The 26,297-nt window shown below is 33.7% G+C and overlaps 2 protein-coding genes across 11 annotated transcripts; one reads left to right on the top strand and one right to left on the bottom strand.

The window, feature by feature from the left end:
• The first annotated feature begins 259 nt into the window (after positions 1-259).
• Positions 260-10,229, top strand: Sting (sting). 7 transcript variants are annotated; one of them, XM_046617856.2, is made up of 11 exons: positions 260-338; positions 1,353-1,747; positions 2,267-2,378; positions 2,940-2,996; positions 3,147-3,337; positions 4,767-4,877; positions 5,022-5,154; positions 5,538-5,680; positions 7,489-7,669; positions 7,790-7,903; positions 8,087-10,229. In XM_046617856.2, the coding sequence occupies exons 2-11, from the start codon at positions 1,715-1,717 to the stop codon at positions 8,179-8,181; spliced, it is 1,170 nt and encodes a 389-aa protein (XP_046473812.1). In that variant the 5' UTR covers positions 260-338; positions 1,353-1,714; the 3' UTR covers positions 8,182-10,229. The 7 variants fall into 7 exon arrangements, with proteins under 7 accessions (XP_046473812.1, XP_046473811.1, XP_046473813.1 ...); XM_046617855.2 differs by lacking the exon at positions 260-338 and adding an exon at positions 717-895; XM_046617857.2 differs by lacking the exon at positions 260-338 and having other exon boundaries at positions 717-1,527; positions 1,644-1,747.
• On the bottom strand, positions 9,342-26,297 carry LOC124215011 (macoilin-1). Of its 4 annotated transcripts, XM_046617854.2 has the most exons (13): positions 25,814-26,294; positions 25,193-25,334; positions 24,737-24,863; positions 24,530-24,659; positions 23,444-23,510; positions 23,133-23,346; positions 22,354-22,612; positions 21,694-21,963; positions 20,822-20,998; positions 20,292-20,567; positions 19,553-19,746; positions 18,932-19,084; positions 9,342-16,013 (listed from the first exon to the last, which is right to left on the bottom strand). In XM_046617854.2, the coding sequence occupies exons 1-13, from the start codon at positions 25,891-25,893 to the stop codon at positions 15,955-15,957; spliced, it is 2,148 nt and encodes a 715-aa protein (XP_046473810.1). In that variant the 5' UTR covers positions 25,894-26,294; the 3' UTR covers positions 9,342-15,954. The 4 variants fall into 4 exon arrangements, with proteins under 4 accessions (XP_046473810.1, XP_046473808.1, XP_046473807.1 ...); XM_046617852.2 differs by having other exon boundaries at positions 9,342-19,084; positions 20,822-20,980; positions 25,814-26,297; XM_046617851.2 differs by having other exon boundaries at positions 9,342-19,084; positions 25,814-26,296.

The following is a 26,297-nucleotide window of genomic DNA, read 5'->3' as shown; positions in this document are numbered from 1 at the left end:
CGCAGGAAAAAAGTTCTTTATGTTGCCCCCTCTAAACTATACAACTTTTGTAGAACAAATTTTCCAATTGAACCATTAGGTTAACTGGAAACGTAATGCCTCTTTTCAATTAGGACACCCTGTTTATCTTCAGTTGACCTAGTCTAACAATTATAGGAATCTTAATTTAAATTCCTTTCCCGGGGCTTGAGGTACGAATTTCTATTCGTCAAGGCAACACGAATCACGGTCCAATCTACGGACTTACGAAGAGCCAATCAAAAAACTAATCGTAACAAGGCCAAACAGTAACGACATGTGTTCATGGTGACGACCGTGACGACATCTGAAAACGCCAAGTATGTACGATTATTTATCTCACTCACGGACTATCTCACTGAATTAGGCGGTATTATCCAACGTTGCCCGGAGTGTCGCGGAGAAAGATAGAAAATTACGAGGATTCTGTCTTTCTCAGATACACGTTTTTAATTGGCAACGAAAGAGATGGAGTTGGGAGGACTTCATCTCTCTTTCACTAATGGGAGCACATTTCTTTGTTCAACATTTGCGTGGGGACAGAGTGGCAACACGTGTTTTGTACACCGTGCGCGTTCCAGTATTACTATATTTCAGTGATTTATATATCTATTCATATATATATAGTTTATGATGTATATTTGAAAGAATTACTATGCATTTTATACTTCCGTTGTCACATGCACTGTGATATACGTAGAATTTAGATTCTAATTAATTTACATACAGCTGATACGTTTAATTCTCTGTCTTCTTGATTACAATTTCACAATTCAAGTTTAATTTCAATTTTACATTGGAAGTATATAAATATAGTGACGACGTAAGCGAGTGTGATCAGTCGCGAAACAGTGTTGGTTGATTCAATACAAGTATGGTACGAAGTATAGTACGAGATGCATTGTAAACTGCAAGCAAAATCGCCTGCCGCCCGAACCACTCAATTATAACATAACCGTCTTGAAGTGATATTTTAGTTCAATGGCGTGAATGTTGCGAACTTCTTCCATTGAACAGTTAACATGCTACACGACCTTATCCTGTTGAGAGTGCGCATGAGTAACTTGAATTGAATATAGTAAATGGCTTTCGATTATTATGACTTGCACATCGAATGTGTACAGATTACATTATTATCAACAATGTCCATTCTAGACGGGTCACGTCGTTTGTTTAGTCCTATTCACGTTACAGACGGATTTTAAAAATTCGCAGTCAGCTGTCGTCAATGCAGACTAATGTTTACGACAAAAATTTAGCTTCTGTCAAGATCACAGAGATGATGTTCAGTACGTTATGCTTACACCCCATATATGTTTACTTGCCATTTTTAGTAAGTCACAAGCATGCACACATGGAAAGCTGATACACATATGTATGCAACAGAGTAGTAGCGACGTGCCGGCAAGTCTGCATCAAAGTGTAACTACGCACAGAACCGGGAGTGGAACTTGCGACTGCTTACGGTTCTCGGTAAATCTGCGGAACGCGACGAACCTCCAGCAGAAGGTGTGATTATAATATATATTGTGTATGCAATGATTGGGTTAAGTTACAAATAGTATTCCGTTAAAGTACGCCAGTCTCCTTCTGGACATGCACTGACCATCCAATGAAATCGACAGATATTCAGCGTTACTCTGAATGAACCAGCGAAAAAAAGCAGCTCTGTTACACTTACTTTTTACAACTCAAAATGGCGAGTGCAATTGATTGTAACGAACTACAGGCAAGTTGAATTTATTGTTAATTAACAAGTATCCAGTTTTCATTCTGGTGATTCGAATAGAAATGTTTTAAAAATTTTCAGTAAGTTTAGGCATGTGAGTTGGTTAGCGAGCCAGTAAGTGAACCAGAATTAGTTGCAATCACAGTGTTTTTATGGATGTAGAAAATTAGAAAATCTCTTGAAACCTATTATTAAAAACAAAAGAACTTTATTATTTTTTCCCCTAGAGATAAGAAGGGTCTCAATTTATTTTTATTTTTTTTATTTTCATTCCATTGTGTTGAAATTTCTGGTAAACTTTTTTGATTATTAAGTTTATCGCAAATATTTTTAATCACATTGATTACGTTTTTGCCATTTCATAGTATATGTATATGTTTCTCTTGTTAGTGAGAACGGTAGACTAGAAATTTGGAAAACACAAGTCTGGTGAAACATAATATTTTTTCAAATTACGGTTGGAAAAAAGTTAGTCTGAAACCAAATAAAAATGTTTATTTCTGTGTTTTTAATCACTAGGTAGTCAAGGAATTAAGAGGAGGGGGGCTTTTGTACCCTAAAAACATACCTGGAGATCGTGGTAATACTGCCCTGATTACACAGATTATATTAACCATTCTACTTATGATGTGTAAGTGTGAAATTTATAAAACTAAATTAAGCTTTTGATCAACAATTACTTCTAAATAGTCTACTTTCATTTATATTTAATTGAACAGGGTGGTGACCGACCAAGAAAATCGGGAATAGTCAGGAAATTTCATCTATTGGGAAAAGTCAGGGAAAAGTCAGGGAATTATGATGGATCATAGGAAAAAACATACTTTCTTTATAAATCGTTTTCAAACTTCAACTATGCTTAATTAATTCAGTTAAGTTAATTTTCGGAAATGTTATTGTTCAATTTCTAATTATTTGTGTAATACGATGCAACACCGTGTGTTTTTTAGATCCGAATTTATATATTCAGGATGCACAACTTCTGGAGCTTTTGGTCATAAAATCTGCCCAACATTATCTAAGTTTCATAGGAAAAAGTCAGGGAATTCTGCATTTTTTTTATGGGAAAAGTCAGGGAATTTTATTTGAGCAAAATGTTTTCCACCCTATTGAATAATTCTATTTTATTATGCATATTAATTCACATGACTCTTCATTAGAATTATATGCGATGTAATGTCCTTTTTTTCAGTATGTGCTTACTATGCATCAAGGAACCGAGATTTAAATGATTACATTAAATACTGTGGTTAGTATAAGATGTAATGTTGATATAATCAGAAGTTTTCAGTAACTCTATGTAACTTATGGATTCAGATTATAATCCAATATTTATTTTTTACTCAAATTTACTCAATGTATATAATCTAAATTGACAAATGTATATTTTTTTTTCAAGTTTACTGCACTGCAAGTAACATAATTTTGATCTCATTGTGCAATTTCTTGATGAGAATCACGAATCTTTTCGAAGAGTTACGTCATGTCCATGCAAGATATGATGACAAAATCTTGAAAGTCTTCGCAGTTGCGCTGGAATACAACACATTATGTATAATTATCATCGCAGTGTGCATCTCGAGTTTGATTGTACGTAGTAATATTAAAGTAATGGATAATACATGGCTTAGTTTGAATTGTCTTTTCAAATTCAGAACAATATACGTTGTTTATAAAATAACTTAAGGGTATAAAGTATAGAGTGAATTATGAGTCTGTGAGCTAGCTTTTGGTGTTCATTACTTATACTGAACACACTTTCAACATGCTCCAATTATTACTAATTTAATGTTCTTGTTCGAACATAGAATTTCATTTTATGTCCTACTATCTTATCAGAGTTTAGTAATGTTACAGCAATCGACAGCTAAATTTTCTTTAAAAATACGACTTTCGTGTACTTTTGTCTCATTGTCAGCATTGCAATTATAGTAAGACCTGAAAATCTACCATTCATTTCGTTATAGGGCTATTCCGCATCAACCGGATCAGTCGTCTCTCAGATATTTTTTTAATTTGGCATGTGGATTGTGTAGGGGGAGTTAGATTTTTGTGCCAAAGCACGAATCTCATAATGCAAAATTCGATTTTTTATTAACAATAACAAATTAGACTCCCATTTTTTTCAAAAATTCGTAAGTGAAGTTTCAGGAATGTGTTTTTCACCGTTTTTTTATTACAGAGATTCAAAATAACGGTTACACACCATGAGAGTGCACATAAATGATAATAATTACATAACTTGCTACTTATTTTAAAATAAAAACACATTCTTGAAACTTCACTTATTGCTTTGAGCAAGTCTTGTGAAGGTACAGTAGTTTTTTCAGATTCTCCAATCATGTCCTACATCGTGAAAATGACTAAAGTAACGCTGCGACGCCACCGCGGGGTAGCGGTGGACGGCAACCGGCCGCCCGCCATTACGTAGAGACTCGGCGCGCCGCAATTTCATGCGCATCGACACCTTTAATGATTTTTTACTCGAAAACGAAGAAAAACACCCCTCTGGAATTAATTCACAGGTTGTAGTACAGTTCAAGGAACATGTCAGAATTTTAAAAAAATTTTTTGATCGTGTCCGTCACTGTTTTAAAAATCTTTGAAAAATTAATTGTTAAATAAACAATTGATAACAACTTTTTTTTTACCATTTCGTATTTTTTTTTAATTTTATGGAGCTTTCCGCGTAATTTGAAAAAAAAAATATATTGTATCTAATTTTTTGCCAAAGTTATGAATTTTTGAAAAAAATGGGAGTCTAATTCGTTATTGTTAATAAAAAATCGAATTTTGCATTGTGAGATTCGCGCTTTGGCACAAAAATCTAACTCCTCCCACACGATCCACATGCCAAATTAAAAAAATATCTGAGAGATGACTGATCCGGTTGACGCGGAATAGCCCTATATCAGAAAAATTACTTCCAATAAAGAGGTGGAGAACAGAGATTCTTTTAAATGATTTACAGTTGTCTAAGATTTCCACAGTTCTCTCTATTCTTCATTAAATTTTATAGGCTATGATAATGGCAGTCAAAAATCCGATCATGTTTCTTTGGAGCCACGGTCCAGAACCGTACATCTGCTCATTGCTTTCTTCAATGATCATACTCCGCCTGATTAATATTGTAAGTATTTGAGAAATAGTGCGCAAGGAATTACGACTTTTGGTAGAAACTCCATAACCATATTTTTACGTCTTTTCACTGCAGATGTACCTCATATGAATCAATATCTTCACAACGTCTATCACATTTTATCCCTGATTTCAGGACGAAAGTAGACTAGATACAGTTTTGAAAGTTTCACAAATGAAAGGTTTGGATTATGGAAGCAGTATGGCATACAGCTACTTCTACGGATACTTGAACATCGTTCTTCCTTCAGTTGGGGATGAGAAGAAAGGTCAAAAATACGTAGTTAATTTGAATTTAACGTACCATGGTTTTAAGACAAGACTGTTAGTAAGCCTGTTATCTCAATTTTTTTTTTTTTTTACTATCACTGACATATTTCCAGGATTCACTAAGCCTAATCCAATAACCTTTTCCATATTTTACGATTTCTAAAACAGATCTATAGTGCGATATCTTTCACTTATAGTTTGACGGTTTGAATTTTGTTTAGCTCAATGTAGTATGAAGCTCTAAAAATAACCAAATCTCATCGATGGCTAGGATAAAAATTCGTTTCAAGACTTTTTTCTCATGGCTTCGTTGCTGTTACGCTGAAATTTTATGGTTTTCACAAGCTGATAATAATTTTTCCAATTTTAAATTTGTCATTAGGCTTATATGAGAACATCAAGGTATATGAAAGTCAAAATGGAGTGGAGGTACCAGTGAAAAAACTTTTCATTCTAATTCCTACCTCGCTTCACATTCCTCCAAATCTTGAAGAAGCTAGCTACTACTGGATGGAAAGTGCAAAGGTATTCATGAAGGCTTAAACCTTCTTTAATTTGAAATAATACACCTAAACAAGATACTTTGAAGATAGAAACTAGTAGCATTTTATGGGGGTGTCCTATCCTTGCTCTTATTGAATATACATAGCTGATAGAACGTGAAAATATTCGATAAAATTCATCACATGCAGACAATATTGATTGAGATTTTGTTATCTTCGTGGTGATAATAGTAGGCGAGCCTGTAACCAAAATCGTGTTTCATCGCAACAAGGATAAAACTAGGTAGAATCAATAATTTAGATGATCCTAGACAGGACTAGGGGGGTAGTAATCATCAGAAATCTTGCAAGGTCGCACAGGGTGATGTAAAAAAAAAACCAGATCATATTGCGACGATATGTCTGATATTGAAAATGTATGTAGATTTTATTAAATTAGTACTGAAAATAGTGTTTTCAGATATTTTGTGTCATGCGTTTGACGTGCGCGCATTTTCAAGAATGTCGTAAAACTTAGCTGACTCGTATGATAGCAATTAACTTCAAATTTGTTTCAAATATTTTGTATGGCTAACGAAATTACCAAAATACTGTTTTCGGACATTTTTAATCTTGCCTATAATACTCTGATAGAGCCCGTGCAATACTCAATTTGTCTGATATCGGTTTATTTTACATCTGGGCAACTTATTTTATCATGTCTAACAGTTTTCAGACGATTTGCGATAATATCAACTCGTTCAATTTTATTACATTTTTGAAATGCTTTCAAAATGTCCAGCAAATAGATTTTTTCTCTGGAAATTAATTATTTCGCATCAATTGACTTAAATTTACTTAAAAATATGATTTTCAGACACAATGCTATATATGGGGCATTCCACGCCAATTCGACCTGGGTTTTACACTTGACCTCTCAGATTTGGCGCGCGATTTTTTCTATGATTTTTCTCACTTTGAAAAGTACTCCGTTTTTTTTTTTGTTTTTTTTCCACTCAATTTGAATTCTCTACAATTTTAAGAAACTATTTTATTGACCGGCCAAAATTAAAAATTTTTAAAAATTCCGAAAAATCCTGTGTCAGATATCAAAATTGTTAAGGTTGGAGCCGGAGTGGGCCGATTTTCCCCTCTTACTGGTTTCAAGCTCTTTCCGAAAAAAAAAATGTTAAAAAAAATTAGAAGCGGAAGTAATTTTATTATGGATGGTTGCTGAAACATTTTTATATGTCACATTGGATATTTGAAAATTTTTTCAGATTTTTTGTAAGATTTTTTTTTCTTCATTTTGCCAATAAAAAAAAAATGCAAATGTAAAACGATTCGAAAGTTCTAGCATTTTTAATGAAAAAAAATTTTTTTGCATGTTATTTAAATGGGAAATTTCAAATGGCCAGCGACATTTTTTAAAATTGAGCTAAAAATTTTTCCAAACGGGAGGATTTATTTCTCAGTAATTAAGTCCTTTTAAGACCATAGATTTGATAGGTTAGTTTTTTTTGCTCACCCTAATATATATATATTTTTTTTTATCAGAACTGGTTTTCTGGCCAGGTGCAACGTGCCATTCTTGACATACAATCCGTAAATCAGACTTTTTTATATGATAGAATTGGCTAAATTTTACGACATTTTTGAAAATGTGCTCAGAGCAAACGAAAAACGTAAAATTTTAGAAAATCACATTTTTGGGCTTAGAATCATCTAAACTATCAATTCGATGTAGTTTTACATTTGGTGCGATAAGAAAAAATGTGGGCTCTCGCACTATAAGGATATCTCAACACCATTCTGACTATATATAACTGGCATGTATTGATACTATTCCAGAAACTCGAATCGGTTGTTAAACATCGAGCCGGTGTAGTTCATCGCACGTATCACAATAGTGTCTACAAGATCCATCCAAGGGGACAAAGAGGAAACGATAGTAAGGTATATGTGATAACTGAAGGTGCAACTCCTTTGCTGACGTTTTACGAAGTTCTGGAACATTCTGACAAGGATTCGTGTAAGTTATGTCTAACTTTAAAACTATTGAATCACAAGTTCATTTCAATACCTGAAACGACATGGTGCTTGTTTTGTCACATTGCTACATACCAATTGTATGTTTTGATTTGTGTTGTAGCCTCTTATAAGGAATACAAGAAAGAAATTGCGGGATCTTTTTATAGAACTCTGCGGCACATCATTAGAAGTAAACCGGAATGCCGCGATTTGTGTGAATTGATTTATTACGAAGGTAAATTTTTATTTGGTCGGCTAATGTGCCATTCACTTCAAATCTAGCAACGTCTACGTGTCTATAGATGATACTCATAAATTGCATGTGATTGGCCAATCTTAATTACAACTCCAGGTTCTTGCAAGTAAAACATTGACTACCAAAATAAGATAATTGAAAATAAACTGAATCTCATTACAGATTATGATTCTGATGGCAAAAAAGTGAACATTGCGGAGATCCTGCTTGAGAAAATCGAAGAACAGATTTCTCTAGCTTCATATTATGGCCAGTAAAAAGGAAATTAAGAATACCTAATGTTGTCTTATGGTAGAACTTTATCCCACGATAATACTACCATGAAAGAATTTTTGACAAGCTGTAAGGGAAAAATATAATGACAAAGTAAAGTTTCTAGGAGCCCTGACATTGGCGCACCAACAGTTATATCGATGTTAAATGAAGTGTGATCATACAAAAGATGCCAAAAAACATACATGATACATACAGATGTAAGGTATATCCATTTTATAAAGAGTTCCTTTAATGCAGTTTAAAATTTTTAATTAAAATACCTACTTGAAACAAAAGTAGGGAAAATTTAAGTCTAATCGTAATCGTGTTTTAAGAAGCTTCTAATCATGCTACACATTTATGACATATTGTTTATCTATAGATTTTTTATACCTTAACCTAAGTTTTTAAAGAAAAGGAACTATTCCAACAAATATATTTATTGCTAATTTTGAATATCATAATACCAATTTATTAGAGTTCTATTATGTCTAACCAGTACCAAAACCGATTAAATCATGACATGTTCAGCTTGAACACATTTTTGAAATTAAGTAAAGTTAGCTGAGTATATTTAAAAATTGTAATTAACTGTGATTTGACTTCGTGCCAGATGCACTTTGCACTTATTTTTAAGCGAATTTACGTCCAATACATCATATGCGTTCAAAATTGGGCGGTTTCCTTCTGTTTTAAAGTTTAACTGTGCTTCAATGACACTGTAATGTCGAATGTGATAGAATATATAATATCCGATGTTAAAATGTACTGTAAAGGTTTGATTTAAGTATACCTTTATAGTAGTGAAGCGAAAACCAATTATACGGATCTGAAAATTAACATTTGCCCACCCACTTACCGTTGAGTTTATACTGTAATTTCGACTGCAGGAAGAAGACTTACGCATTCATAACAAAAACCGTTTCATCCCGAATAACTAACATAAATCTGGATTATTCACACAGATACGCATCCAGCCAAATAAATATTGTTTTTGACAGATTGAAGTACTTTGAATCAAAATATATACGATATTACATAAATTTCGTCTGTGGCTCCTTTCTTCTGTGAGGAAATCGAAACAACAGCGGAAAAGAGGCCTTAAATCGGTTGAACTTGAATCAAGAGTCAATAAATCCGTTTCCATTTTTTCGCACCTGTATGTGCACATAACTTTGTCGACTGATTGTGAATTCCCAAGTATGATTTAGCTGTTATTTTCTTTGGTGTAAAATAACATTTGAATGACTTCTTGTACGTCCCAAAGTTTGAATCCACGAATTAAATGTTATAAAAAATAATGTTTTGCTCAATATCGCGAATATAAAATTGTTGAACGTTATGTCACACCACACATTTTTATCAAAGGAACAATTTTTATGTTAAATATTCGTTAGTCAACTTTTCACTTCCGAAAATTTATTTCGCGGAAATCACTTTGCACATTGGGTACTTGCATACGTGTAGGGGCAAAATGAAACTGGTATGAGTGGCTCATTATACGAACTGTTTGTCTGTTCGAAACATAACTTTGGTAGGGCAATTGTTAAAATTTGGAAAGGTGCGTTGAAAGTAGTTTCATGACTTTTGTTATGGAGCCACGATGTTGGCAACTATCGTATTTAGCTTGAAATTTAGTTTTGATATGATATCACTGCTTTGTTATACCTTAAGCATAAACCGAACAGGTATAATACTGTAAATATGTAGGGATATGTCTTAACTAACAGTTTGTTCGATTTTTCACTTCAGAATGACTAAGAGTAACCCAAGTAAAAAGTATAACATTTTCTACAATAAATCTGATAGAAGTTATAAAAATTTATTTGAAACCAGTGCTCTGAGTTATTCCGAATCACTGAACTGACAAATCAAACTAAAGATCTACAAATCATATTCTGTGTATAAAGACGTAATTCAATTAGATAATAACTACTATTACTAAAAAGTGTAATTTTTTATGCAATGATATTTTCCCTTGAGGATGAATTTGGAAATGATTTATTTCTCGTTATACTCTATTACTATTAATTACAAACTTGGAATTATATTCCTCCTGGTGTTTTTTTCATTTACCTTTCAACTGGGGCGATTGTAATTAGTCGAATTCAGTTTCCGCTGTTTTTTAATTATTTTTATTTCACTTCGAATGACTTTTTGACATACATAGAGAGCAGAACAACTCCAAACGTTGAAAAAAATGTGTAGTTATGCTTATCTCAAGCATGAATAACATTTTTTTATTTACGTTTTTTTTTTTTTTGTATCCTTTTTTTCACTTCAATTTTCATTTACGTACAATTTATTCTGCAAGTTATTACAGAATAATGATGTAGATGCATGTATTTATTTGAGGGTACATATCATGTCATCGCTACATACCTATTTTCTTTTTTCTTTCTATTATTTTTGTTATCTTTCGTTTTGTCCCATGACTTATACTTCATATTTATACCAAGAAACATTCGGGCAAGAGTCTTTGTTTTCAGCCAAGGTACACATTACCCTGGCGATTTTAAGTGCGTTATAAAATAGTATTACATAAGGTAAGTTTAACGTTCCTCACCCAGTCTACAAATACAGATGTTAGATGTAATTGCAGGGCTCATAGTACGTCACTTTTCTCACTTTTAATCAATTTTTTCCACTTTTTTCTTACCATCCAGCAAAAAGTAACTTTTTTCAACTATACCATAATGATCTAGATTTTTTTTTCTTATGTTTTGGTACTTATATTCTCTCTTTATTGGGATGGGGCGAAAATGTAAAATTTGTCAAAATTGATATGGCTGGGTGTGGAAATTTTGTGGGTACGCGTGTAAGTACAGAAAGTTCATTGCTGCACTCCAAAAGTAAAGATCTTCAGCTCTGGAAAAAATATTAAAGTTTTGGTGTTATCTACCAATCCAAAATACATGGTTTTTTCACACTTATACACATATGCACAATTATTATGTTCACTTCTTGGCATCAAATTGGAATATTCTGAACTGAACTGGAATACATGTCATTCTCGTTAATCATATATTATTGAAAAACATATAAAAAATTTTTTGCATAGTTTTACTGTTTAGAAATAAAATCATTCTTTTTTCACATCCAGGCTTGGAACCGTAATAGGCAGAGTTATTTTATTTATTTGTTTATTTTTTTTCAATTTTTTCACTACTTGTTTCTAATTTCCACTTTTTTCTGGTTGGTTCAATATAATACTTTTGTACACTCATTGGCAAGAACCGTAATTTGAACCATCCCGAAAGTATTTGTACGGATTAGAAAATTGGGAAAGAACTATTTTTCCATTCACGCTTTTCCAAGAAACTGGTGAATCTCAAATATGCTCTTCTTTGAACAAAGTCACGAATAGTTCACTACTTGAATTTTTCGAGTAGATTCCTGTTACTTGGGCACTGACTGACTAACTAACTTACTGACGGACTGACTGACTTAGTGACTTAGTCAGTGCCCGAGTGATTTTCAAGTAGCGAATAACCCTCTACGAAAAAGAGCATATTTGAGATTCACCAATTTCTTGGAAAAGCCTGAATCGAGAAATAATTCTTTCCCAATTCTCTAATCTGTAAAAATACTTTCCTGATGGTTCAAAAAACAAAATGACACCAATTCCATTTCGGTTCAGAATGTCCCAATTTGATGCAAAGATGTGAACATAATCATCATGCATGTGTGAATAAGTATGGAAAAAGCATGAATTTTGAATCGGGCTATAACACCAAAACTTTAAATCTTTTTCCGTAGCTGAAGATCTTAACTTTCAGGCTGCGGCAAAGAAAATTCTGTACTTACACGCATATCCATAACTTTCCTACAATCGGCCCTTTCGATTTACAAAAATTTTACATTCTCACTCCACCTTGACGAACAGGCACTCGGTATAATAGATGTGAACCATGTACTCCGAAATTGAATGTATAAATTTTCCGAAACATGTCACTTTTTAATCACTTTATTGTCACTAAATGATCACTTTTATCACTTTTTCTGGTCACGGAGACCACTATGAGCCTTGTAATTGGATCAACTTGCCACCACATTTCTAGTTACTCATTCGAATCGCATTGCAATCGCATTGCTTGCAGTTTTTTTTCTTCTTCTGTTATTCTCAATTTCGTACTATGTTGTGTTTATCATATACCATCGCAACCAAGTGTTAAACACTAACTATATATGCAACAACATCTAGGACCCATTCCTCATGTCAGATTATGTTGCATGGGATTTGAATAATAATAATAATAACAACAATATTTTCCAAATCATCCATACTCTTTCGGATATGTCCCCATAAGCGACCAGCTTGTACGGAATGAGGGAAGAATAAATTAGTAACCATTATTATGCGGCTGCATCCATCTTAGAATGTTCAATAGAATTAAAAGAATTGAATTGAATATAATGCTAAAACGTTTTGTAAAAAATGTATCTCTACACATGACTATAGTCTCCAACAATATTAACAAATTACAAGAAACTCAAATCAGCTTAGATCTGAAAAGTAACTAATTGTAAATAAAAATAAAATAAACTCCGGCGAACACTTAATTGGAAAAAAAAGAAGAACGAGAAAGACAATCGTGATTCGATAATTATTTTCGTAGATCAGGAAAAATGTTTCCCTTGTTTGTGTTAAGTCAACAAGTATTGGCTCACTCAGCTGACGATCCACTAGAATAAGAATATGTGCAAGTAGTCTCGTGTGATAAGCAATATGTATCTTACTCCCATATTTACGTGCTCGCATCATGTGTAATTCATGAAAGAGTGAGGGAGTCAGATGGGGCAGCTTACAACAAGAGCTCAATGGAGCTACGAACATGTAAGATTAATCGTTACCTTGATTGACAAATTATGGTTATCAGAAAGTTTTTTGTTTTTGGTTTATGCACGGATGCTATAGTGTTTTATTGACATGCAATCACTTTATTTGTCAATATATTGTTTCATTATAGAAGCATTACACACCCTAGGGTCAGGATTGATTAAACATTAACATCAAGACCATCCACATATAACAACAAATGCTGAATGCGAATTAACTCTGTGCAAACAATATTTGATATAACTTTGTTTTTCATTTGTTTGTTTATTTTTATTTTAATCGATTTTGGTATTCCTTTGCGACGCAAGTTTCAAATATTTCGCCAGTATGTATTATCTATTTACCATTCATTGTTCGTTTCCAATATATCAAATTAAATACTAACAATTTCAATCATAATAACAGTTGTACTAAATTTTCACAATCATTTCAAATTTAATGGCGTTTTACAGCAATTCTTTTTTTTTTTTTTATACACATTACATATCAATTTAGCATAAGTTTTGTAAATAACGAAAAATTGATCAGTACCAAACTGCACGACGTGTGTGAGAAACATATGTGAATATAAAATTCGTTACAAACAATTTATTAGAAATAATTGCCGAATTAACAATATTGAAGGAAGATTAAGAGATTTTAATAATAGATATGTATGCTGATATTGGGTACCGATCAATATTCAATTATCAACCAGAAAAGTATAATAAAAACAAAAAATAAATTATTATTCCTTTGAAACAGTGGCATTCTGCAGTATATATAACAAAATAAGTTTTCAATATTTTCGCGATGTATGTCTTATTTGTTTTCTTTTAAACTTTTACATATTTTGTACTTTCATGTTTTTATCGAAATGTCATATTTTTTTTTTTTTTATTTCGTTTTTTTGTTTCTTCTTCTAAATTATTATTACTATCATCGTTATTTTTTTCCTCTCGACTGCCCGACGTTATTTTTCTAGTTTTATTTAATAATGTTATCCTTCCAAGAATAAGGAGGTACATCGCAAACATTACTATGTAATAGATATATTCAGGGCACTGGAGAGAGAAAGAGAGAGAGAGAGAGAGAGAGAGAGAGAAAAAGAGAGAGAAAAAAGAAAAAGATGTTTCTACACACACCGTACTATAATAATAAGAGGGTGGTATACAATATAAAATTGTACGTTATCGGTAGCCGTGAATCAATTGTCCGTACCTACACGTTGTACGCAGCAGGTATGGTACATAAGTTATAGTTACAAAAATTCAATAAAAACTACAAACTTTGTGCAATCTGTACCTGGATGATCGTATTATCACGATGGTTTACAGTACGAGTTTTCAATTTTTGTTTTCGAAACTTCTTTCCTCAAATAAGAGACATTTTCAATTTATGCAAATTATTTCAAAAACTTGTTGTATATATATATTAATTAAAGTGTCACTACGTGCACTGTTGATCGCATGACAATAAAGTTAGTAGGATGTGTAGGGCATTTGCAACAGGCACAGATAGTGACCGTGCTGTGAGATCAATGCTGTTGTAAAGCAGCAGCAGCAGCAGCAGCAGCAGGAGCAGCAGCAGCAGCTAGCAAATTAATTATCTTAAACTTAAACTCTAATTAAAAAGTATAAGTGAGTAAGTAAGTTAAGTAAGTACGTAATTAAATGTTGGAAGCGCATTAAAATTTTAGTCAGTATAATGACAAAAACATATTATCACACGATTTCTTTTTAAATATCAACATCAATTAATTAACACAGTCAGGCATAAAGAAATTTGTCAACACTCGTTTTATCCTTTACTACTACCACTACCACTACTATTATTATTATTATTATCATTATTATTACATTTTTTGTCGAACTAAAAAACAAATCATTAAAGTTAGAGCCTAGCAAATGAAATAATATTACATATCATTTTCATATGTCCGGAAGGAGTTGCTTAAACTTATAAGCTCGCGTTGTGCTATCTTATTCAAATCGTGGAAGGGAACGGTGATCGGAATCACCGTGAACCAAAATTAAAAAAAAAGAAACAAGAAGAAAAGATAAAGAATGAAAATAAAAATAATCAAATAATGATAAATTAAGTACTTGTGATATATATCATAAGAAAAATTACAATTATTAAGACACGTTAAGGATAAGATTACTGACTGGATTCGGAGTGATATATTATCAGTTCAATTCTCTGCGTGTTGTAACTAGGACAAATTATTTTTTACGACACAAGTGATGATAATAATAATGTAGTATTTAGGTACATTGTTGCGATCCTTGTAAATCCTGTGTTGGAGGGGAAGATACGTATCTGTATTTTACATATCATCAACTAAGTATAACAATTACTGTAATTAAATAATAAAATTGAATCGTTTGTTTCATTATTTCTATATAACGCGCCCCTTGTGCAGAGACAATTTCTGCTGACAATGAGTTAAGTTCCAAAGTAAACTAAAAATTTTCTCACTTCAAGTATATTTAAGTCATATACGTATAGTATATGTACATATACATATATGCCTTTGCATGTAACTCAGAAACTTACATGTATTACGTTACATACATATTAGGAAAGATTATTCCCGAATCGGATTAGAAATTAATATTAACAACCTTTTCTTGCGGTACGTTACTATGCCGTGCAAATGCCCAAGTGTTTCATTAACACTTTTTTAAATTTGTTTTTTCATCAAATTCCTATGTATATACATGAGGGTAATAATACCGCTGGACAATGAATAATAGATACATATCAAACTATTAGAATAGGCATCTGGATTTCACCATTTGGCAATAATTAATTTATGGATGTAACGATCGGTATTATAAAGAGAGCATCAAGGCTCGGTAATAGCTTCTTTGAAGTTTCCTCAAGACTTGATTCGCTCTAATCAACTCTGGTCCGACAGTGAAAGGGAAGCGTAGCACTAAGCATGACGTAACTAAGCGTGAAAGGAGGTTTCTGGCTCAGGCCTAACGTAAGTTGACCAATTGTAACGATCTGTACAAATGTGAACACAAATTTTAATACACCTTTCTAAGTAAACACATCATTTATTAAATATGGTAATAGAAACTTTGTAATCATGTTTATCAAGAGGCAAAATTTCACAAGACATTCTACAGTGAATAACATGAAACTATATCGCTAACGTGAATCGCATTGGTAGCTCCTTAAAAAGTGAATATTAGTTAATCAAATAGGAACAAAGATCATTCAAAATTCTAATGGTTGTTATTTCCTCAGTTTTGATAGTTCATTAGCTTCCTGTAACCCACCGAAGTTTCCAAACTTTTACGTTTTCACAGGGAACACCAAATCTATCAGCAGGGCTGGTAGTGGCTACGCCATTTTCAAACAATTACAAATTTATTAACTATTTATTTAGAAGAAAAACCAAACCGACGAAATATCTTGTATTTTAATCATAAGTATAAAAAACGAACTACCCTGAGTCTTGCTTGCTTTTGAAGCTATCTCAGCATGACAGGAGAGATTATATATTTTTGTTACCGATTTTGGTTAATGAATCAATTAGTGCAAGTAAAACTTCAAAGGATGTCATATCTTATAAAAATTATTCAGTTTTTCTGTTTACTGCGTAGCTACACTTTTATCAGTGGACCGGACGCATTTCCGCATATTCTGATGAGTCATATTCGCCTGAATGAAGATTTTCATGCATGTATATTTATTGAGAGCAAATAGTGAAGGTGTTATTTCTAAATAAAGCTGAAAGTAACGCAAAAAACTTTTCATCTAGGTATACACAAGCTAAGTGTGAGTTTTTTGTTTATACAATTGTTATAACAGACGTTGTTTAATGGTTCTGAGAAAAGGACAAGCTTTGTAAGGAAAGGTATTTCAAGATTTTCAAATTCCCGACGCCTTCTAATCAGTGGAAAGAAATATTCAAGTGCCCCTGCACCTCTATAATCAACAAAATTTTAATATTTTACATTCCTCACACACTCAATAACATTACCAATATGTGATAAATTAGGATGAAATTATTGTTACAACGCCAACCTTTAAATAAACCGGTGAAAAATTTATACATCACTCAACTTTTAAAGTTTAGCGTAACTTGGACTAAATTTGTCACTAGATTGTTCATGAAAAAAAGTGACGAATATTGATCCGTTACCAGCCCTGTACTGGCATTTTTTTTTTTTTTTTTTTTACAACTGTTAGAATTACTTGAACCAAACGAACATCATCGGCGAATAATACGATTGGAATTTAAGATGGGGTCAACTGAAATAAACATTCAACAAACGAAAATTTGTGTCCACAACGGTATGTATAGTAAATCCTCCCGACAATACTTTTCGCTGTTTAAACAATAAATAATTAATAAATTAAATGTCATGAGAGTGCTTTATATATACAAGTGAGATAATGTGTATACATGGCGATGATGGGTGCTATGATATATCCAAACTGGCTTCCCATTTCGAAGTAAAGTATCATCAAACAAAAAAGTTACATTTTCAACGTTTTGACATTAGTTTTAAAGAAAACAATTTCGAACCCCGCGGTGCAAATAAAAAATCAACACGACACCAATGTACAATTTGTGAAACCATCAACAGAAAACCAAGACTGTTGCCTTTTAAGTTTTAATTTACCTAGTTTACTAATTTTTTCTAGTCGCGTCCGCCTGAAATTTCATTAAATTCTCCGTAGCCAGAACGATAGTTGAACCTTACTCTTTCAAGAAATCAGATACCGACCCAATTATAGAGTTTCATATTGTGCAATCTAAAGAGTTCTGCCTAAGGACCAAAAAGAACAAATTTCAGTGCCCCGTTCGTTTAATTTTACCGTTTACTGGTCAAACCTCATCATTGAATGCTTTAAATAGGTAGCAATAAATTGCACTTTATTTTGTATGGTTTTTTTTATACCTTCATCTTTGTGGTTGCAATCAATGATCATGTGATTTTACTGGCTTATTATACTGATGACAATAAATACAATTTTAGGGTGGACTAGTTTCAGGTTACGACTTAAATGAGGGTCAACGTTCTCACGAGTCATTATAAGATTATGAATACGCTGTGCGAAGGTTGCGAAAAAGTTTTCAAAGCAATATTTCTACTTCGCCGTTGGTACTGCCGCCTTAAGTTTACTTTTTCATTTGATCATTCTCATAGTGTTATTATGGTTATTCAAAAATGATTGAATTCACGGAATTTGATGACTCGATTTGTTTACGCTACAAATTTCACTCTCTTTCAAATTGGAATTTGTTATGATTTAAAAAATATATAGCAGTCTTTACGTTACAGATGAATGGACTAAATCGCAATTTATCTCGATAATTAGGTAATCCTTTTAATAACAAACTTCGGAACAGCGTATGTAAGCAGTGCGGATATAAAACGCCAATTCATTCAGGTAAGTTCCGTTCCAAATGTCACGCGTACAGTTACGTCGTGTTGACAACGATCTGATGGTCTGTACAAATCATGTTTCAGGATAACTTCGCAAATAAAAAAAAATTGAGGTTTAGAGCTCGACTTCGATTGCATAATACTAAAAAAAAAAAAAAAAAAAATTACAATTTCGAATAAGTAATTTACATTTTGCATAAGAAATTGAATAACAGAGAAAATGCCAATATCCTTTGTTCGAACAATTGAGAAATAACATGTAAATTGAAATATTCATTTCTATATAGGAAAAAATTTGTTTCAGCTGAATTTAACCTGAAACATGTTTGACGTTGGGTGGTCAAGTTTATTATTGGACTCTGGCTTTGTGGGGGCTATGATTTTGAAGTCGAACAAGAGGACCTCAAGCCTCTGTGGACGCGACCAAAGAACCTTTCGGCGTATATGCGGTAGCGTTTGGATCCAGATTGGATACGGTGCATCCCGGAAAGGGATTTTCATTCCCGCGTATTTTATTACCTCCAACTCGTACTTCGTTATTCAAACGAAGCTTCGACGTGGCCGAACTTGGCGCTGGACCAGGACCGAATGAATCTTGAGGCATAACTGCCAAATCTTGTGCAATCTTGGCTTTCAACGTCTCGATTTCCTTCTCCTGTGTTCTTATCAAACCTGAAAAAGAGAAAAATCGTGTAATCACCCTGGCGATTTTATTTTCAGGATGTATACTGCAATGGAGAATTTAGATTTCAGGACTATTCCAGGAGTCTCCAGGACAATTCATTGAAAAATTCTAGAACTCTAATTTCGATTTCTTATGAGTTTTTAGAATAGGATGAGGTGGTTAGGAGTTGATTAAAAAAAATGTATACAACTGTAGATATTAAGCACATGCTCTGGAGGCCTGATGAATTATACTTTCCATAAGAAAGCCGTGTATTACCAATGAAATATGACAGTTTTCAATTAAAACTGTATCGTACTAAATTTTTTAGGATGAATCGAATTAGTCCAGCACTTTTCCAGGACTTAAGGAGCAATTTTTGTATTCCAGGATAATTCCAGAATTTAAAGATATTTAAGAAGCAGTAGACAACCTGTATTCTGCTTTGCAAAATGAATCGATGTGTAATTACTCACTCTCTCTGATTTCCAGCTGACGCTTTGCTTCCCCAAGGGCTGAGAAAAGGTCGAGTTTGATTCGTGTTTCGGCGCTGAGACTATTTTCTAGATGAGCATTCTTATCCTGCAGGGCACTAAATGCTCCAAGCAGGATTTCAGTCTCACCATGGCTTTCCTTACATCGTGAAACATCCTTCTCAATTGATGCGTACCTTTGATTAAAAATTATCAAGGAAAATTATAATCCTACAGTAGTTTTTAGAGTTTTTAAATATTTCGTTTGGAATCAAACTTCAAGATAATACCGAAAGTACGTTACGTGGTACCTAAACCAGCTATTTATAACTTCTCTTGCAGTTAAATAACAAAAAAATTAAAATTAGGTACAACACGCTGAATTCATCTCAAATCAAGAATTTTGAGAAATGTGCGTCACGCATTGCATGTCAAATATCAGAAAAAAACCACATTTATTTTGGGTAAGGAAGAACATACTTCAGTCACAAGCAATTATGGAATATGATGTACGCTGGCCCGCTTGATTTCAAATGGATTCAACCAACTGAAAATTAGGTGTTACGAAAAATCATATTATGAATATGTATTATGCCTCTTATTACGGCAAAATTGCTATTCAATTCACGTTATCTAAATTTTCTGGTAACACAGACTAAAATTAAGTCCTAGAAAAAACGAATTTTCAAAAAGAACATGTCAATTTTTCAACATCCAATAGGTCATATCTACTGCAGCGTACCGTTCTTCTTTTGCTTTGAGTTCTCGACGCAGGCTCTTCAGTTCCTGTTCCATTTGTGCTCTTCGGGATTTACAAGCGTCAGTGCACTCTTGCCTTACAGGTGGCGGCGGCGGCGGAATGGAACTTCGAGCTTCCTCTGCCACACGGCGTGCCCGTCTTTCTGCAGCTAAAGATGCCTCACAGGTACTCCGCTGCCTTCTCTCTTCTGTTATTCGTCTTTCCAAAGACGACATGGTCTGTTTGTCTAATTGACGCGCTGTTACCAGCCCGTGTAGTCTGACAATATCAAATCATTAAAAATTATAATGTATAACTGGAACTGATATATATCTTAAAAACATTCAGTAATATATTACACTGAAGAGGTTTATGTTTTGTTCAAGTATAAAACTATGGAATAAATTGCAGAACTTTACAGAAGAAATACCAGGATTTGAAATTTAATTTTGAAGTGAGTTTGCTTTAGCTATTTTGAATTTTTTTTTACATAACGAAAGTAAAAGGGCTGTACGTAGATTTGTCACCCTTACTTATTCTGCAGCTGATCGTTATCGTGCTGCAGCTGCTGAATGTCACCTTTGGCTTGTCGCTCCCCAGTGACTAGCGCACTGATTTGCAAACGCAACTCCTGTTCAACTTGCCGACTTGACTGGAGGTCTGATTTTAGTCTTTTGATGTCAGCCTCGAGCCTGCGACACACCAGTAACCTATTTCATTGGCAATAAATTAAAATCGTATAGTAATAAAAATAGCAAGAAGATTCTTGCCTTTATAAAATTTTTGAGGTATCCTGATTTATACGCTATTTAAGACACCGCTGACCTGGCTTGTAAATATATATTTCGTGATGTTATAAGCACTCACAGCGCTTTTGGACATTCAACGTTGAACTAAGGCCACTGATTTCATTGGCCTGTTCTGTTAGATTCGACCAATGAAATCACTTACAAGTCGACGTAGACTTCTTGTGGATCATGAGCACGATCATGAGCAGGCTCCTGTCATCTGAAAATTTCTTTGTCGAACTGTGCCATATTTATGTAAAGCTAATAGATGAAATAAGTTTTCCCAAATTACGCGGGTGTTTTTATGTAACTTTAAATGTCTATTGGAAGGGTAAGAGATTCTGAAATCGTAGAAGCAGTGAATATTCAAGTCGGTGATTGTAATTGGCATAATAAACATTATCGGTGATCTACGTCAGCAATGACGGAGTTAGGGACGTTAACTTTTATTCAAGCTACGATTTAAAAATTTTCCTAGTAGGAGCCGCACCTCCATTCTCGCACAGTTCGATGAAGAAATTTCCCTGCTTCTGAAGTCACGAAATATATATATGAGACATCAGATCAGCAGCACCTTAACTACCAAACACAAAGAATTCCAAAGTATGGTCACAAACCTCTGACAATATTCATCTTGCTGTTTTTGTTGCTCTGCTACTGTTTCGACTGTTGATTTAGCTTGTCGGCCTTTTCGCTCTCGTTGACCATTTACTGTCGTCGAAGAGTCTCGGCTTTCTTTAACATTATTCCACTTTCCTCCGGCAGATCCATTTGACTGTATTTTAACAGAGGTGTGCGCAGAACCTCCCCCTTTCACTGATTTATCCTTTTCTACTTCGTTTACGTCAAAATCGTTCACAGAGCTGAATTTCAGAACAGAGACTCGTCTGAGAAAAGAGGCAATTCTAAAAATTGCTTTCGTTTCCTTAAAACGCTTTTACTTTGAGATTTTACATTGCACAATAAATATACACAGCATTTGACCAATATACTATTCATATGAAATCTGTGAAAAATGAATGCCGTTTTTATTTTAACAGTATTTTTCAGCACAGCATTAAATAAGAAATTAATTAGTACTTTGTGACGTTATTAGATTAAAAAAGAATAACAAAACTAGAATAGCTCTTTCATTGTAAATTTCTGAACATTTAGAGGAAAGTTTCGTTGCAATTGTTTGTTTAAATATCCTGCACAAATCCTAGCGTTGATTCTCATGTTTCAAACTGCGCAGATATGATGAAATTTGGATTAACCAGAATGATGATTTCGCTTACCCAACCCTCTCAATAAATTGTAGGTCGTTGTGAGGCACTGTGGTTCCATTACTGTGTGCAAACTTCTTATCACTTTTGTCATTCTGTGAAACGTTTGTTGCATTCTGTTTGTTTTGTTGCTCGTCCTGTTTGTTATCCCCTTTGTCAAGTGACTTTCTGTGGCTGTTTTTGGTGGCATTTTGTGCTTGTGACGCGCTGTGCGTGCCACTGTGTACTCCACCATTTTGCATGCTCGATTCTGTAGTCACGCTACAACCACCTGTGAACAAATTCGACATAATTCAATAGATTTTAAGAAATGAAAAGAGGCAAGGTAAAACACTTCTATTATTTAAGAGATATGAAAATTATCACTGTCAATTAAAGGTAATGTGCAACTCGTGCTTTAAATTATTATTTGATATTACGCAGGACGAAAAATACCAATGATAACTGGAGAGTAATCTCAATTTTTATCACATGGTAGTTTATTATTTCGATAGTTCAATTTCTTCGGCGCTTTTATTACCGATTCACCATTACTAAAATATTCATAAAACCTCTCAATACTACGTTTGCTAAATGAAATTCTTCAAAGTTGCTTGTAGAATTGAAAAGAGACTAAGACTGGTGTAAGTTTCTGAACTCCAAATCTTCACAAGTAAACACAAATTTAGGGAAAATGTGAGAATCCTTTTTATAGTTGGTACAATGGTATGAAAATATGGATTATATCAAAGATGGTAAAGATAAGAAATTAGTCCAGTTAGCATAGAATTCCCGATATATATGCAAACTACCTCTACTCTTCTCAGGACTTGTGTTGTACTGTGGATTGTGCCTGTGCAACTGTGACTTTGTGTGTTGCTCCTGAGGGGCAGAGGCTAACTGTGTTTGCAATTGAGCCTGTGGCTGAAGCTGCTGCATAGTTGCAGCCTGCTGTTCGACGGGCAGCGCTTGCTGTAGCAGCTGAAGGTAAAACTCGTTTTCCTTAGCTACGTCTTTTTGTTTTCTCTGAAACGGTGAGATGGTAAATTATCTTCCGTTCCTATCATGCTATATATTTTTTTTGCAATAGGTAGAAAACGAAAAAACAGTAAATTCACATCACCTGTCTCATTCTGTAGCCCACGTAGCTTTTGAAACCAAAGCCTAATGTCACTACAGGATAGCCAATGCTGAAAGTGATAAAAACTTGATTAAAATCAGCAGATTTGAATAATTAAAACCACATTCTTAGGAACAAGTTGCTTTTTTCTTTTTTAAGCAGGATGAGTTATTCACGTATATAACTATTAACCGTTCATTTTGAAGGATTTTTTTTTTTCGTCTTTCAATATCTGTTCTGGATAGTAAGTAGCTAATTGATTAGATTGGCTAAAGTGATACTGTCCAACCTTAAAAGTACACTCGGTATTCCATGGTCTTTGAATCGATCTCACTAATGTATTTAATTTTCTTTTCTCACAATTCCGATATTTACTTTAAAAATTAAACTATCAATAATTCTGACCAGAAGTATAAAAGAGATTAGCTACCACTTGTCTTATCAGTAAAGGGGTAATTTTTTGAGAATTAATTTAAAGGGAAGTATTACGTGAACTGGTCCTACTACAGTAGTTTACCGGTCTATTGGAATATAATTGTTTGAAAGCTGTATTGCAACGAAACTAAAAGTACTTAGCATAAGGTAAAAACTATGTTGTTTCACAAAAATGTTTTAAATCTTTTAGAAATATTCTAAACTGATCGCGTTTTACAGTACAGCAAAAATACGTAGAGTGTAATTTAATCCAAGAATAACAATGTTAACAGTACAAAAATTGTAAAAATTAACTGAGCTTTGGTATCTGCCTTCCTATTAACTTTATTCACTTATGAAAGGCGAAGTGGGATCCTTTTCAATAAAGTAGATGGACCATTTAATAATGAGCATAAAATTCGAATGGAATGATGCAATAAGATAAATCTACATAGAAGTATAATTAATGTAATATAATGTATGTGCCGGTGGTTTCAAACCAAATTTGATTACCAGAAGTAAAAATATAATATATTTCCCAACATGCCAAAACTACTAACGTCTGCCACAACATAGCTACTCGAAAGTTGTGAAGTAAATTATTTCTTTTCACATCGTAACTTGGATGTCAATACGTAAGTTACCGTATTAAAGTTAATTAATTGAGATAAATACCAATGAGCAGCAAAGGGCCTACAGAGATCCAGATGAAACGGCATGTGGCGCAGATCACGTAACCGTACTGCTGCTTCTATGTAGAGGAACAGGAGCCACAGCATCACCGTTGGCAGGCAAACACCTTTATCTAAATAGTAATTTTATATGTTACAATGGTGCTAATTCATTAGTTTATACTGTAAGTAAGTAAATGGATTGACATACCTGTATGCCAGACGTATTGAACCCAAACATATGTGCTAGCGGCAAAGAAGAGCCAATGCACAGGGATGAAGAAGAAGCAAATCATATCTGACGTTAGGGCGATGCAAATAAAAAACACGGAGAAGGCCTGTGAAGCAAAAAAACGTTAGTTCATAAGACCTGTTAATCTTCCATTAAAAGTTAGAAAATCTCTGAATTCAAGGCTGTATTGTATTAATTAATATTTTTGTGTTACAATTTATCAAACAATGCATAAATTGCATGTAAAAAAAATCGAATTGTAGTCTGAAAACAAGCGCGCTATAACCAATAACTGTTGTAGTAAAAGATTCATTGAAATATTCAGAATCCTTACGAATCGAGCAATAGGTTTGTAGATACATTCAAAAACGATAACAAGATTGAAGGATGAAAAAAAACGCTAGTTAATATTATCGTTATTGCCGAGGTACTTACCAAGCCTTGGTATTTGAAAGAATCGTAAACACTTCGAAGGAGAAGCCAGAACGGCCAGAGGAATTCAAATCTGAACTCTAGAATGAAATCTGCCAATATCACCATCGCCCATAGCAGCAGAAACTTCAAGTAAAGCAGCGTACTGTAATAGTAAGATAAAAAACCTCAAGCGATGCGAGCTCATTTTTTGATCCCTGTATTCTTAGTCTATTTGAAGTTTTTTGAACGGTAGAAAGAGAAAATTTGGTACAGATTTGGATAAAACCACAAAAATGGAGATAAAATTATTGAAATATGAAAATTTGTTTTCTTCTATATGTTTTAATGTGATCTTGCGTTTCTGCTGTCCTAATCTATACGCAATTTTAACCAGGGAGAACGTCAAGCAGGACTGGTGGTGAAAATATCTGTTTTGTTTTTTTCCCTCCGGTAATTGGAAATTCTTAAATCGTGGTGAAAGAGTAGGTCTGGGGGCGAAAGATTGCGGGGATCAAGTAAATTGGTACAACGGGGTGAAGGGATGAGTGAAAAATAAACCTCGATATATATGATGAGGTTTTTGGTTATTTTTAAGATCAGCCATTGTGATGCACACATATGGCGACCAGCAGGAACGTTTACCTTCCGTAAATTCCTTCCGTAATTTTGTTTCGTTTCAAGGGCCTCCGAAGCTTGCCGCACTCGGCATTTCTTCTCTTCATATTCCCCGACACTTTCACCACTATGATACAAACTTATTTACCTTGTCAACAGAAGGAAAATGTGTTAAATCCTTCGTAAATACGTATTCCTATGAACCTTCCTAACTCTATCAATCTCTTTTGTTGTCATTCGTCTGTGGATAGATTATTCGAGGGCTCGCAGCGGCACGTCGTGCGTCTGATTGGTCCATCCCGAGACATGGCGGTTAATCAACTTTTAACGATGTTCGTTAACAAAATCTTACTATTATTTTTCAAACAATTTAAACACGTGCCATCATCCTAACGCGCTCATTTCTCTTCGCTTAAAAACTATTCCGGGTTCAAGCCTTTATCGATCGCAGACGTCATGGACACATCATACTTGTGTATACATCCACCAACCATCGAGGTAACGAAAAGTA

The sequence above is a fragment of the Neodiprion pinetum genome, chromosome 3 (assembly GCF_021155775.2).
Source record: "Neodiprion pinetum isolate iyNeoPine1 chromosome 3, iyNeoPine1.2, whole genome shotgun sequence".
NCBI lineage: Eukaryota > Metazoa > Arthropoda > Insecta > Hymenoptera > Diprionidae > Neodiprion > Neodiprion pinetum.
Note: the sequence above shows the minus strand (reverse complement) of the source record. Positions and strands in the feature narration are given on the sequence as shown.